Raw genomic sequence first — 13,767 nt, 5'->3', positions numbered from 1 at the left:
CGATAGGGCGACTTAGCTACGGGGGTAGCTCCTGGGACTAGGTCGATTATGAATTCCACCTGACGTTTGGGAGGTAAACCTGGAAGGTCCTCTGGGAAGACGTCAGGGAAATCGCATACAACAGGGATGTCTTTTGGATCTCTCGTTTTCTGGATTGTGTCGACGACGTGTGCAAGAAAGGCGTGGTATTCCTTACGCAAGTATTTATGGGCTTGAATACTTGAGATGATACGAAGGCTCGTACCGGGTTTGTCTCCGTAGATTAACAGAGTTTCGTGATTCGGTGGATTTAGGCGAATAGCTTTGTCGAAGCATAGAATATCAGCGCGATGAAGACTCAACCAGTCCATGCCAACAATGACATCGAAACTCTTGATCGAGACTGGTATGAGATCGATTGGGAATGAATGATCGTCTAACGTGAGGGTACAACCTATGTAAATTTTGTTAGAGCTTTCGGTCTTTCCGTTAGCCATTTCTACTACGAATGTTTCTTTTAGTGGTTGCAGGGATTGCTTAAGTAAGTGTTTAAAGTTTTGGTTTATGAAGCTTCTTTCTGCACCACTATCGAATAAGACACAGGCATAAGAGTTGTTGAGAAGGAACGTACCCGTGACTACTGCGGGATCCGCTACTGCTTCATTGTGGCCAATAGCGAGTAGTCTTCCTGTTCCTCCCGCATTCCCAGCGTTCGGACAGTTTTTCTTGAAATGGCCAGCTTCACCGCAGCCATAATAGGTCTGGGTCACTCCCGAACTGGGGACTTGCAAGATAGGTTTGGGTTGGGATCTGCAAAACCGGACAGTATGGCCCTTCCGGCCGTAGTTGGTGCATTGCAATTCACGGCAGGGGCCGTTGTGATGGAAAGGGCACTTGGGACACTTGTGCAGGTTCCCAACATAAGTTTTTGCTGGTGCAAGGGTAGCAGGAGTGGTGGCAGCATGGACAGCCACGATTTGTTGGTCTTTGGAGGGGGTTTGAGTTTTCTTGCTCTTCTTCCGATCCCAATGCTTCCTCTTTTTGTCGGTTGACTTGGGCGGTGCAGTGGCAGTTGTGGTTGTTGTAGCTGGAGTGGAAGGATTTTCATGATCAATCAACTTGTGGGCCAACTCCTTGGCGCTGTCAAAGGTTGCATGATGGGAGGATAGAACATTTCCTTGATACAGGGGCACTAAACCCCAGATGTATCGCTCGATTTTCTTGCTCTCAGAAGGGATCATGTTAGGGCACATAGCCACCAAGTCGCAGAACCTGGCCGTATAAGCCACTATGTCTGTCCCCTTCATTTTGAGGTTCCAGAGTTCCTCTTCCAGCTTCTGTACCTCTCCTCTAGGGCAGTACTCCTTCCTCAGCAGGTCCTTTAGTGTGTCCCAGCCCATGGCATTGGTTGTTACCAAAGAGAGTGAGTTGACATGGCCATTCCACCAAGTCAGGGCCCTTTCGGTGAAGGTGGCAGCAGCGAACTTGATTTTACTTTCTTTGGGGCATGAGCACATCTCGAAAACGGCTACAGCTCTCTCGATCCATTGGGACAGAGCAAGGATTCCTCCAGTCCCATTAAAGACTGTGGGTTTACAGTTCATGAAATCCTTATAAGTATACCCCTGTGTACGAGAGGGAATTTCGCCATGTCTGGAGTTGGTGCCCATTCCGGCTCCACTAGCATCGCCGGAATTCATTTGGGCCATGGCTGTCGTCACAACTGCGATTACAGCTGTTTGAAATAGCATTGGATTGAACTGCGGAGGAGGAGGTGGTGGAGGTGGGGTTTGAGCTGCTGGTCTGCCTCTGTTTGGGCACTTGCGAGGAGGCATCTTTTACTGAAAGTTCATAGAAATGATAGCAATAGTAAGAGTCTATTGCAAGCATGATAAGAGTGTTTCATGGACTAAATCAAACATAGTCCGAAAATCAGAGAGAGAGTCATAGCAATAGAGTAGTTAACTGCCAATTTACTGGTATTAATGATGTAATACAAGTTCCGGAAGAGTGACCTAACAGTAGGTCTTACATCAAACCAAAAGGAAAATGTTGGCAGTCTAGAGGCCAAATTAGATTACTTTCAAAGTTAGGAATGTTTACAGACAAGTGCTCTACTGAGCATAGAAAGGAAAAGGCTAGTCCTTAAACAAAAGAGTGAGATGTTTCGACATCTTCTACTAGCGACGGGTACCCATTGGGCGAACCCTCAGATCTGCTAGTTGGCGCATAACTTCCTGAAGATGTCGTTCATGAGTCCTCTGACGTACTCGGAGTTCCCTAACTTCGGCTCAGGATGTAGCTAGCTGTTGTTGCAGAGCCTCGTTGGTCCTCCTCGTCCAATCCATAGCTTCTTCAAGTTGGCGGATGCGAACAGTGTTGAGGTTTGAGTTGGCATCCACTTCGACAACCCAGCCAATGGCTGCTTGACCTTGCTCGACGTTCCTGGCAATCCTTCGGACCATGATAGGCAAAACTCAGTCCGCTGATCCTCCCTCTTTTATGTTGTAGAAGCTTCGGTCTCCATTGTAAGGTAAGGGCTGACCCTGCCCCTCGCTCCATCGGTTCAAGGTTATTGCCCACATGGGAGTGGAACCTTGAAATGTCGGATAGGGGTTGGGGTTTGGAGCTTCAGGGGGTAGGTTGTTAACTTTTGGCTCGGAGCTGGAGCTATCCGAAAAGCCTTCTACGTGATGATCATCCAAAGGGATTAGGTGATCATCTTCTGGCTCCTCATCGAGCCATCCTCCATTGCCCTGGTTTGGATAATACGGATCGTCGAGGTAGTGGAAGCTAGCCATGCTATCTACGCGAGAATGGGGAGAGAAAGGTTAATAGACGTACTTATATAGGATACTTATGAGATGGATCGTTATTGGTCGACCCAATACTTGCGTAGTGCATACCAATTACATGTAACTGAAGCAAGATAGTCCTTCGAATAAGCAACCCTAACTTCAGATCCCCAATTAAACAAGAACAGGAAACGAAGCAAAGGTCACAGATTCTAAGTCTATAGTGCCCTAGTCACATGTAACCGTGGTGTATCCACTTAGCAATCATTTTCCTACCAGTAACGACCCTTTAGTTATCACATACGTAGTTAGTAGAATGCAGAATACTCCTATAGTATTCTTGTTCTAACGTTCTTGTGGTAGTGTTGGTAAGTTTTTAGACTTGTTGCAACACCATAATCACTCTTAGGCACATGCTAGTCACTCCTGGATAAATGTAGTTGATCAGGCTACATCCCCCCAGATATGACTATATGTCTCTAAGCTTAATTGTGCTGTTCAACAATCTTAATATTTTTGTTTTGTTCTAGTATGATACTGACCCTTTTTGTACTGGTGAATGTTTATATATATACTTAATTAATATTTTAGTATTTATAAGTATATATTCTTGGCCAGAGTGTTTTAGTCCCGAAGTGTTTATAGTTCGTATATCTTTTATAGGTTGATATACTTGATTCACTATAAACAATGCTCTGATACCAATCTGTCACACCCCAAAACCGATAACGGCGGAATACGTTCTGGGGTGGAGGACGTCATGTACAGTATCATAAGAATTGCATAATAGTAAAAGCAAGTGACAACAACCATTGCATTTATATAGTAAATTTAATTACAACCGTGTTCTGTAAAGTTTCATAGACACCAAAAGTATAACAAAATAAAAGATGGATCTTGTATGTGCTCCATCTTCTCCAAAAGCTGCACCTGTACCTGTCTATCTTTGACCTGAGGATACAAGTTATTTCGAAAACGAGTATTAGCATAAAGTTGGTGAGTTCATAAGAGTTTACAAACTTATAGTATAAAAACTGAAATTTATGTTTATAAGTAGTAGAAATCCCTAGAAAATCCTATATTTTCCAGAAAAGTACAATGTAAGTTAAATCCTTTGAGTTGTGTGTAAGTATTATCATTGAAAACCTTCAGTTGTAAAAGTACAGTAATAAATCTCATGTGAGTAACATAGATGAAGAAAAGTTATGCCTGTTGACAGTAGTAGTGGTGCAAACTTCCATTAGTATAGATACTTACTTACTTCGGGATGTTAGCTTAGACTTTAGTCTTAGTGTATTAATTTAAATAAAGGTGTAACCCTCATGTAACCAGACTGGATGATAATAGAGAGCCTGATGACCTTCCCGGTCATGCGTAGTGTAGTGATGTAGTGCCACCCCTGGGCCTAGTCGGCTCGGACCGTAGTTAACAGTCGAGATGTAATAGTGTCTGCCCCATATAGATCTATACATGTAGTGTTGCCTTCCATTCGGAAAGCCACGATCACATGGTGTAAGCGCGGTAGAGTGTCTTATAGAGGGATAGTGTGTTATACTCTAGATTAGTGTATTCTCTTGTATTATAGTATAGTAGTCTTTTTGTATAGTTCATAGAGTGTTCTCTTATACGTGTATTAACTTGTAATAATATCAGTTATAATGAGTATAGTAGTAGTAGAGGTAACGAGCAGTAGTCTTAACTATACCTATTATAGTTAACTAAAGTGTATGATTTCATGCCTTTGAATAGAAAAGGTAGCGGGTAAGATGAATACTTTCATATCTATCACAAATATATATGATATATAACTAAGAAATCAACGACAGTCGGACGGACAACAGATACCCTAAGACCACATCAAACAAGAATAGGAAATAAGGCAAGCTATCGGTCCTAAGTCCTTCAAGTCTTACTTATATAAATATATTAATGTAGATATATTTTAAAAGAAAAGAAAAGTAGTTTAAACATAGTTTTGAAAATAGTTTAACAACAATTTAAATCTTAAAAATGTATTTGATAGCCAACTAAAACAGTTTTATTGGTAAGCAGCTAAAAGTGTAGAAAATCCATTTTTGATGATAATTGGTAAATCACATATGATTTGATAATAAAAACTTGTAGAATTTTACTTGTATCCCCCCCCCCCTAAAACATGTAAAAACATTTAAAAAAGTTCATTAAGGGGTATGAACTCACCTGCAATGAGTAGATCGGGTGGATGTGTCGAATGAGCGTTTGGTGTCAAGTAAAGACTTGTACACCCTTTATGACCCTAGTAACATATGAAGACATATGTTTACAAGAAATTAGTGATTTAGACTCTAATTATACACATATAGACATCCTAATGTGATTAAAGGTCTTATGGTTGAGTGCTAGAAGGCTAATGGGTTGCAAGGAAAGAGTATAAGACCTCACCATGGAGTTTACTCTTCTAAAACTCACCTTAAGTGAGTTTACAGTTGGGAGACCACATCCCCCATGAGTTTACGGCCGTAAACTCATGGGAGGAGTGTATTTGAGTGTTTTCAAGCCTCATGTGGTTTTAGAAGTGATTCTAAGGTAATATACAAGGCTATAGGGGTGTTTAAGGTTCCAAAAGTGTACTCCCTTGGAGTTTACGGTCCAAGGACCACTCCTTGGGAGTTTACGGCTGCAAACCCCATGGTTTACGGTATTAAACTCTTGGATACCTCCATTCTTTGACTACAAGGCCCTTGGCTCATTCCTAACAAGTTCTAGTGAGGGTGTAAGGCTCTTTAGGGGGCTTAAACTTTCATTTGGCATGTTTTAGGGGAGTTTACGGTCTAAGCATATGTTTGGGCCGTAAGCTCTAGTTTACCCCTCAAATGACAAGATTTAGGTGTTCCAAGTCCGAATTAGCAAGTCCCTAAGCCATATCTTAAGTCTAAATGTGGTTTGGAAGTGTTTTGGGCTTGGTTTGCAAGCTTAGAGGGTGTTTACGGTCTAAGCATGTGCTTGGACCGTAAACCCTCTTTCAAGCCCTAAAAATTGTTTATTCAAGGTTCAAACACTTCTAGGTTAAGTCCAAAACTAGTTCCTAAGCTTAAAGGGAAGAAATTTGGCACTTTTGACAACATTTTAGGGGTTTACGTCCTAAGGATGTTCTTAGGCCGTAAACTCCTCTTTTTCAGCCTTCATGAACGATTTTTGAGTTAAAACAACAATAAATGATGTCTAGAACAAGTTAGGGTAAGAGAACTTATGTTTTGTAGGCGGAAACTTGCGGTTTTTGGAAGAAATCGGACTTGAGGAGAGAGAGTAGAGAGAGAAAGTGGGTCTAGTGCGGTAAAAGGTTTCTATGGAGTGTCCACCCTCCTTTATATAAGGCTTGGGTGTTGTACCCGGTATACGACTACCCGATACTTATGTTTAACGAGGTTTAAACTTTTTACCCGGTTAAATAGTCGTAATAAAAATAAACTTTTTCCAATTAAATGGAAATGTAATTTACGTGTTTTTATTTATTTTATTACGACGATAAAAAAAAACATAAAATATAAATAAATAAAACATTTATTTATTTGTCGACCCCAACTTAACGGAACTTTTATAAAATAGAATATTCCATTAACGGAAACGGGTTATAATGACGGAATAAATTTTGGGTTGTCACAGGAACAAATCTCATCTTGACTACATAAGCCTCTTACATAGTTCATACCATACCCGAATATGACTTTTATTACTACCTGGTCATGGAACATCATTTGGTCATATAAAAGCACAACACTCCCTATACTTACGTCCCACTATGTATCTCAGGTGTTAATGATACAAAGATAGTACCTTTTAATCAAGTATCACTTATAATTGTGATCTAGGTCAAGAAGATGAGTGGAAGGAACTTAAAACCATGCATGGAACCAAATACACTAGGCAACTTCAAATCTATAACATATGTCCACCAAGGGACCTCTAGGATCCATAAAGTTGCAAACTTTTTGGAATCCCACAATTCCAACTAACTTACATAAGGAGAAAAAGGGACAAAATCATAGATATATCAACCCATAAGTATAAAATTAGGATCTTGGGCACTTAGAAAGATCCAAAGATGCCCAAGAGAACTCCCCAAGCTTACCAAGATGAAGAGAAATGCTCCCAAGATCTTCTTCCTTCAAAAGCAACTAAAGGCACCAAAATGAGCTCACAAATCACCAAGAGGGGGTAGGGCTAGGGTTTATGAGGTTTGAGGTTGATGGAGGTTGGGGATGAACAAACCCTAGCCTCCCCTTTCCTTTAAATAGGTGGCAAAACCTGGAAATTAGGGTTTAAGCCTTCATGCGACTGCCATGACGTGGCGGATTAAATGAAATTCGCAGCCAATTTGCCCTCGCCACATCGTCGTGGTGCCTCCACCACGTTGTGGCAACCAAAAACTCACAAAACAGAAAATAAAATATACCTCGACAATCTGGATGTTACAACTACTGTGGCCAATGTCTAAAGGGCCAAAAGATTACTATTCCTAACATTTTCCACTTTTAATATATATATATATATATATATATATATATATATATAAAGTTACAATTACATAATATCTTTTTGTTTATTATTACCTATGTTTCTTTTAATAAAAGAAAAATAAAATTTTCTTTTACTTTGTTGGATGGGTTGAGTTGATTTATGTGTATATTAATAAATTAGTTTTATAGTTTTATTATCATTTTTGCAGAATACAGAAGTTATATATTTGTTTTATCTCAGTGAGTCATGTGTGGATAAAATGGCATAATGGGTAAAAAAACAACCATGTATAGGTATTCAGATTAAGTGCTTAACCCATTAAGCTCATTAAGTAAAAAAAAAAGAAATAGTTTCTTGCTGTGTCTTACATTATTATACTTAATCATTTGGTTGAATATCTTTATGGTGCATATGCAGATTCAAAGTAACCTTGAGGTTGTTGCATATTTGGTCTAGACTAACTTTCTTTTTTTAGTTGCCATGTATCCGTACAATGGGTGCTTGGTTTGAATTCTCTCCCACTCCAAATAATATAGAGTATATGATGTATTTTTTTTTTGTTTTTAGGGCTAAATGCAAGAAATAACAACATACTTTTATTTATTTGTGTATGACAACATCCTACTTTCTTATTTGAGTATCAAAATCTAGTAGCTGAAGCAATCAAGATCCTCAACCATAATAGAAAAGGAATCAACTACCAGATCCTCTCCAACCCTTAATTCTGAGCAATGCACTGAGTTTTTGTGTGTTAATGTGTATGTTGATGGAATACTCCTTTTTGATGTATAAGTATGATATTAAATCTTTAATGTGCATTACAGATTGATGAATTCGTAACAACACAAATCTAATTTGCCTTTTTTTTAAGTTAATGCATATTCATAGAAATGTCCATGAAACATTTACAAAACTTTTGACTAGAGCGATGAAAATGATACTTGTTATGTGTGATTCTTCACTTAATCTTTACAAATACAAAATTCCTTTTATGACATCCCCATTTTCATGGCCAGAAAAGACCGATTTTGTTTATGCTTTATAAAAATCAGAGTAACTATTTTAATAAAAATATTGCGGAATTTGTTCCCAGAAAACATGATAAATAGGTTATCAAAGCATTTCCGAGGAAATGCATTTTTATTCATTTTCAAAACATTGGGATGTCATCGTCAATACAGAAACATAAGCATAAACAGAACTTACATTTATTTACACTGGTGATCTACATCTCTTTTAAATCTTTCAGTGTAAAGTAGCTTCGTATCGACACCTGTGATACAAATAATCTTGAGTGGGTCAGGTTGGGAAACCTGGTGAGTATATAGGGTTTTCAACCCACAATAATATAATTATTATGTTTAAACAACAAACAACCAACCCCATTTACCCATCCCCATTATCTTCCTTACTCTCAAGGGTCTACCCTAAGAGTCATCTATTCGTTCATTCCGAAGTCCCTTGCTTCCAGGGTTATAAGACCGGCACTAAGTCCATAGCTGCCAATGCACTAATTCCATAGCTGCAAAAGTTCATTCATCGGGTACTAAATCTATAGCTACCAGTGTAGGTACTAAGTCCATAGTTACCAACATTTATCTAACAGGTACTAAGTCCATAGCTACCAAGTACTAAGTCCATAGCTACCAACACCTAACAAGTACTAACTCCATAGCTACATGTGTTTACCTAATAAGTACTAAGTCCATAGCTACCATCATTTGTCTAATAGACACTAAGTTCATAGCTGCCGGTGTTTATTTATTGGGCACTAAGTTTATAGTTGCCAATGTTTACTCACATAATCTTTTATCTCTCATCATTCATCTACCCATGTTATACCCAACATATTTGTAGATATAAAATACGTATACAGTTTAAATCAGTTAAAACATGTATAAAACGTTCATCCAGCATAGATAGCAAGTGTATAGATAATATGCACACATAGCACGTAATTTATATTAAATACTTCATATCTATGTGTAAGATGAAAGTAACTATGCACTCACTTGTTAAGGTGGTGACTCGGTACTCGGACAGTGCTTCGTTATCTCAAAACAATTTTCCCTTGACAAAACCTAGTATGAATACCACTAGGGTTTAGTCTAACGTTAACCGCGACTAATTAATAACCTAGCTATTATTACTATTATATAAGCGTTAAACAATACTTATATAACCCATAATAATAGCCCAAGTAGTTATTATAAGTTCCTAATAACGTTACTATAATTAAATAAAAGTTATATTAAAAGTTATATTAAAAATAGCGTAGATGTAGCTCACTTATAACGGGTTTTATAGAAAACCGTGATTCGCTTGGAGCAGCGTTTCTGAGCCGGGGGCTCTTCTTTTTGGAGCCGTTAGGCGCTCCGAGGCTTCCGCCTCGTGCTAGGGAGTTACCCTAGGCTTTGGGGGGTTAGGGAGGCTTAGAGAGAGGTTCTAGAGAGAGAAAGAAGGGTTTGAAGGTGTGAGGAAATGGCATGACCCGACACTTTTATTTATAGGGTGAAATCCTAATGGACTCACCGATTCAGTGCCACATGTCATCACCTGATGGCTTTTCTTAGGGAGAAAGCCTTGGCCCATATTCGGCCACGTCACCCCTTTTGCAGCAGCACCCTGCCGACTTCTAAACACCGTAACTTTCGCATACGAGCTCCGTTTTCGACGTTCTTTTTTTTCCACGCGTAGGTAAAAACAAGATCTACAACTTTCATTTAGACTTAGTTGGCTAATTATCGACAAATCTTAAATTTAACAGTAGGACGAGATTAGACTGTTAAATGACCGCGAAAAATTCGTAACTCCTTCATACGGACTCCGTTTTCGTCTGTCTTTTTATTGTTAAGTTCCTATTAATGAGATCTTCAACTCTCATTTAGGTCGCGTAGGCCAAAAACCGCACTAACTAAAATTTGAGTTTCGTATCGTGCACTGTTATGTCAAATCTTAGAAAAATCATAACTTCCTCATACAAAGTCAGATTTAGGCGTTCTTTTTTTTTGTATGTTCTCGGTTTAACGTATACTACAACTTTTGTTTAGATCACTAAGATTAAAAAGTCCTCTATCGTAAATTCACTATTTACGTCTCCCGGTGTTGTGTCGGTTTTGCCGTAAAACATTGACGGGCCATAACTTCTTCGTTATAACTCGGATTTCGGTGTTCTTTATATGTACGGAACCCTTAAAGCATATTCTACAACTTGGTTAAGATTATTTATTCTAAATAATCTTTTGTCGAAAAGTCGTTTTCGACCCCTATTATCTTTAAATTAACTAGTCCGGATTTACGGGCGTTCCACCTTTCATCTCTTATCTCTATTTTGACGAGATTTAAATGTACCAATGGAAGTGAAAGATACAAGTGAGCTAGAAAAGTTGAGAAGGATGACCATGATATATATATATATATATATATATATATATATATATATATATATATATATATCAAACAACAAAACTTTTATAAAATGCTAACAAAACCCACAACAAATAGTTCTACAAACAAAAAAGAAAACAATAAATCAAATGGCTCAAGCTATACCTCAGCTTTTGTGTGCTAATGTGTATGCTAATGGAATACTCCATTTTGATGTGCAAGTATGATATTAAATCTTGAATGTACAATGTAGATTAGGGATTGATGAATCTGTAGCAACATAAATCCAATTTGTTATTTTTTTCTTCTAATTTTGAATGCATATTCATAGAAATGTCTATGAAACTTTTACAAAACTTTTGACTAGAATGAAGAAAATGATATTTGTTATGTGTGATTATTCACTTAAAAATATCTAAAAATACAAAATTCCTTTCATCCCTTATCTCTATTTTAATGGGATTTAAATTTCCCAAAAGAAGTGAAAGATACAAGTGAGCTAAAAAAATTGAGAAGGCTGGCCATAAAATGATAAATTAAATGAGTAATTTATTGAGAAGAAAATTTATGTTGTTGTTCTAGGTGTTTTATAACCGAATGTTTTTTTAAAAAAAGATATTGAATACAAATTACATTGATATTTCTCAACTTATAAAAAATACTATTTTTGTTAACAAAACAAACTAAGGGTTTTTCATTCCACATTCCACACACTAGCTCAAATCCATTTGAATACTTGATGATTAAAGAGTAATGGTCGTAAAGATTATGTAAATGCTTAATCGAATTGTGTTTTTGTTCATCTTTGTCTTTATACTTTAATCACATATTTTAACAAGAGAGTGGGGGCAAGTATACACAAGAATTACATTTTGACTAGAGAATTTATTTTTGTTGGATCAAAATATTAAGGGGTGTTTTGGATTACTTTTCAGATTAAAAAGTTCTTTTGATAAAACTCTTATTTGACCTTTTGGTTTTTTTATAAAAGAAATGTTTAAAATGTGTTTTGTTTATCTTTTGATTTTTCAAAAACTAAAAACTCGAAAGTTACAAAAAAATCACAAATCATGAATTTTAAAACAACTTATTTTATTCTTATAAAAAAAGCTAATCTAAAAAAACTTTTTTGAAATGCCAAACATTTTTCTTTTATTATTTAAAGACTTTAAGCTTTTAGAAAAAGTCAAAAAATCCTAAAAATCATTTGAAAAGAATTCCTAAACACCCCTTATTTTAGTATGGAAAGCCCCAACTAATTTGGGCTAGTGGAGCATTTTGGGCTAAAAAATAGAAACTAAATTAAAGGCTAAAGCTTGCGAGAACCAAATCCACAAAACAACAGAGCACGATTCACTTTACTCTTTCATTCTCCAACAATACATCAGTTGGATTCACGTTCTCGACATCTCTTTGGTGCACTTCGTGTCTCTATGTCGTCTCTCTTATCTCTCTGCATCCAATCTAAATCAAGTAAGTACAGAATGTAACCTAATTTCGTTTGAAAATTTTAAAATCATCCGTGATTTGATTTCGGGTTATAATTCAAACTAGGGGAGATCAACAGGTCTGAACCGGATTATGAATTTAATCTCAGTAAAATTAATACTCTACTATCGTCTCTCAGATTAGATTCCAGGGTATAAGCCGGATTATGCCAAAATGATCTGATATTTTCCAAAAACTCTCTTGGCATGTCTGCTACAAGGAGCATAAGCACGGGTATCAGAGACTGTCCTCGGCTGATCAGATTCACTTTGAAAGCTCCAACGAATGTAACTTCAATTCCTATTCTCGTTCTCGTAAATTCCCTGATTATTGAGATATTTTTCAATTCAAAATTGTTAGGTTGAGGTGGAATTTGCAAACGGTAGTCAGTACAACTTGCCGGCTGAATTCTTGAGGGTGTTCAGCCCCGCTGTTGATAGTAAGATCAGATCAATTGGTGGCGAGAAGGTACTTTTGATTTAGGTTGTTCACGATGCACCAATTTATTCAGAAATGCTAGAACAATTGCAATGATTATGAAATTGTTTATAGCATTGAGGTTTTCTATTTGGCTATTGAAATTGATGATACTAGCACCTAAAATGCATACACACACATAAACATAAACTCCACTTGTTCGTGGTTTTGGGGTTTAGAAAACCTAGTGATCCCATTTAATTATCATTATTAATATAAAATATATATGCTTCTCAATGCAAAATCTACAAACCATTACAATATTAGCACAAAAAACAAATTTAAAGCATAAAGGAAAGGTCATTGAGTCAATATATCATAGTTGTTGATGTTTATTACTTATATAATTGATTCCTCATGGACAAATATTGTTAATTTAGATTTGCATTGAACGTATCAGGTGATTTATGGACGCCGTTATGTAGGGCTCATGTCTGCAGAACCGGTTGGAAACTATGGTGTGAGGTACTTACTTATTATGGGTATATAATAATAATAATAATAATAATATAAATAAATATAATGATTGTTTAGTGATTTTCATGAGTAAATTCATTTTGTTTATTGGCTATTTTTAGGTTACTTTTTGATGACTTGCATAAAACTGGGATATATACATGGGACTATTTCTATCATCTTGGAAGCAACAAATTCACCCTCATGAGAAGCTACATCAATACGTTGAGGAAACATGGGCTTACCCGTGACCCTCGCGCAAAAAAATAAGATGATTTTTTTTTTTAATAAATATTTCGTTAAATTAGCAAGAAAGATTATTTTTAAGAACTTAACATGGTTTACGTTTCCTCTTGCTACAATATAATTTCCCAAAATCATGATTTTTACTATCTATATGATCGCTTTAGAAGTTATAGAACAAACAAAGTATATTAAGACTACTTTGGTTGTTACACCGGACATGACTGATCGGTATATGACTATATAAATTTTGTAGAGCTATTTTCAGTGATAAAGATAAGGAGAGTATTTATGTCTTTTGCACAGACTAGAAATCGAGAGTGAGCCCCTGCCTCCATCCATCTTGTTCCACTTTTTTTTAAATAGGACCAAAAACTGTCTTATTGACATCAATCACAGTACAGTGGATGTCAAACATACTACAACATGTTGTGTCATGTCATGT

At 36.9% G+C, this 13,767-nt stretch overlaps 1 protein-coding gene across 1 annotated transcript; it reads left to right on the top strand.

Annotated features, from left to right (window-relative positions):
- The first annotated feature begins 11,982 nt into the window (after nt 1-11,982).
- Nucleotides 11,983-13,475, top strand: LOC145097939 (Myb domain protein). The gene is made up of 5 exons (XM_079035614.1): nt 11,983-12,131; nt 12,286-12,433; nt 12,507-12,614; nt 13,024-13,088; nt 13,202-13,475. Exons 2-5 carry the CDS (start codon nt 12,353-12,355, stop codon nt 13,347-13,349), a joined length of 402 nt encoding a protein of 133 aa, XP_078891740.1. The 5' UTR covers nt 11,983-12,131; nt 12,286-12,352; the 3' UTR covers nt 13,350-13,475.
- The last annotated feature ends 292 nt before the right edge of the window (nt 13,476-13,767 follow it).

The sequence above is a fragment of the Lactuca serriola genome, chromosome 4 (assembly GCF_051521515.1).
Source record: "Lactuca serriola cultivar US96UC23 chromosome 4, Lser_US96UC23_V15, whole genome shotgun sequence".
Lineage (NCBI taxonomy): Eukaryota > Viridiplantae > Streptophyta > Magnoliopsida > Asterales > Asteraceae > Lactuca > Lactuca serriola.
The sequence above is the reverse complement of the archived record's forward strand: the minus strand, read 5'-3'. Positions and strand labels throughout refer to the sequence as shown.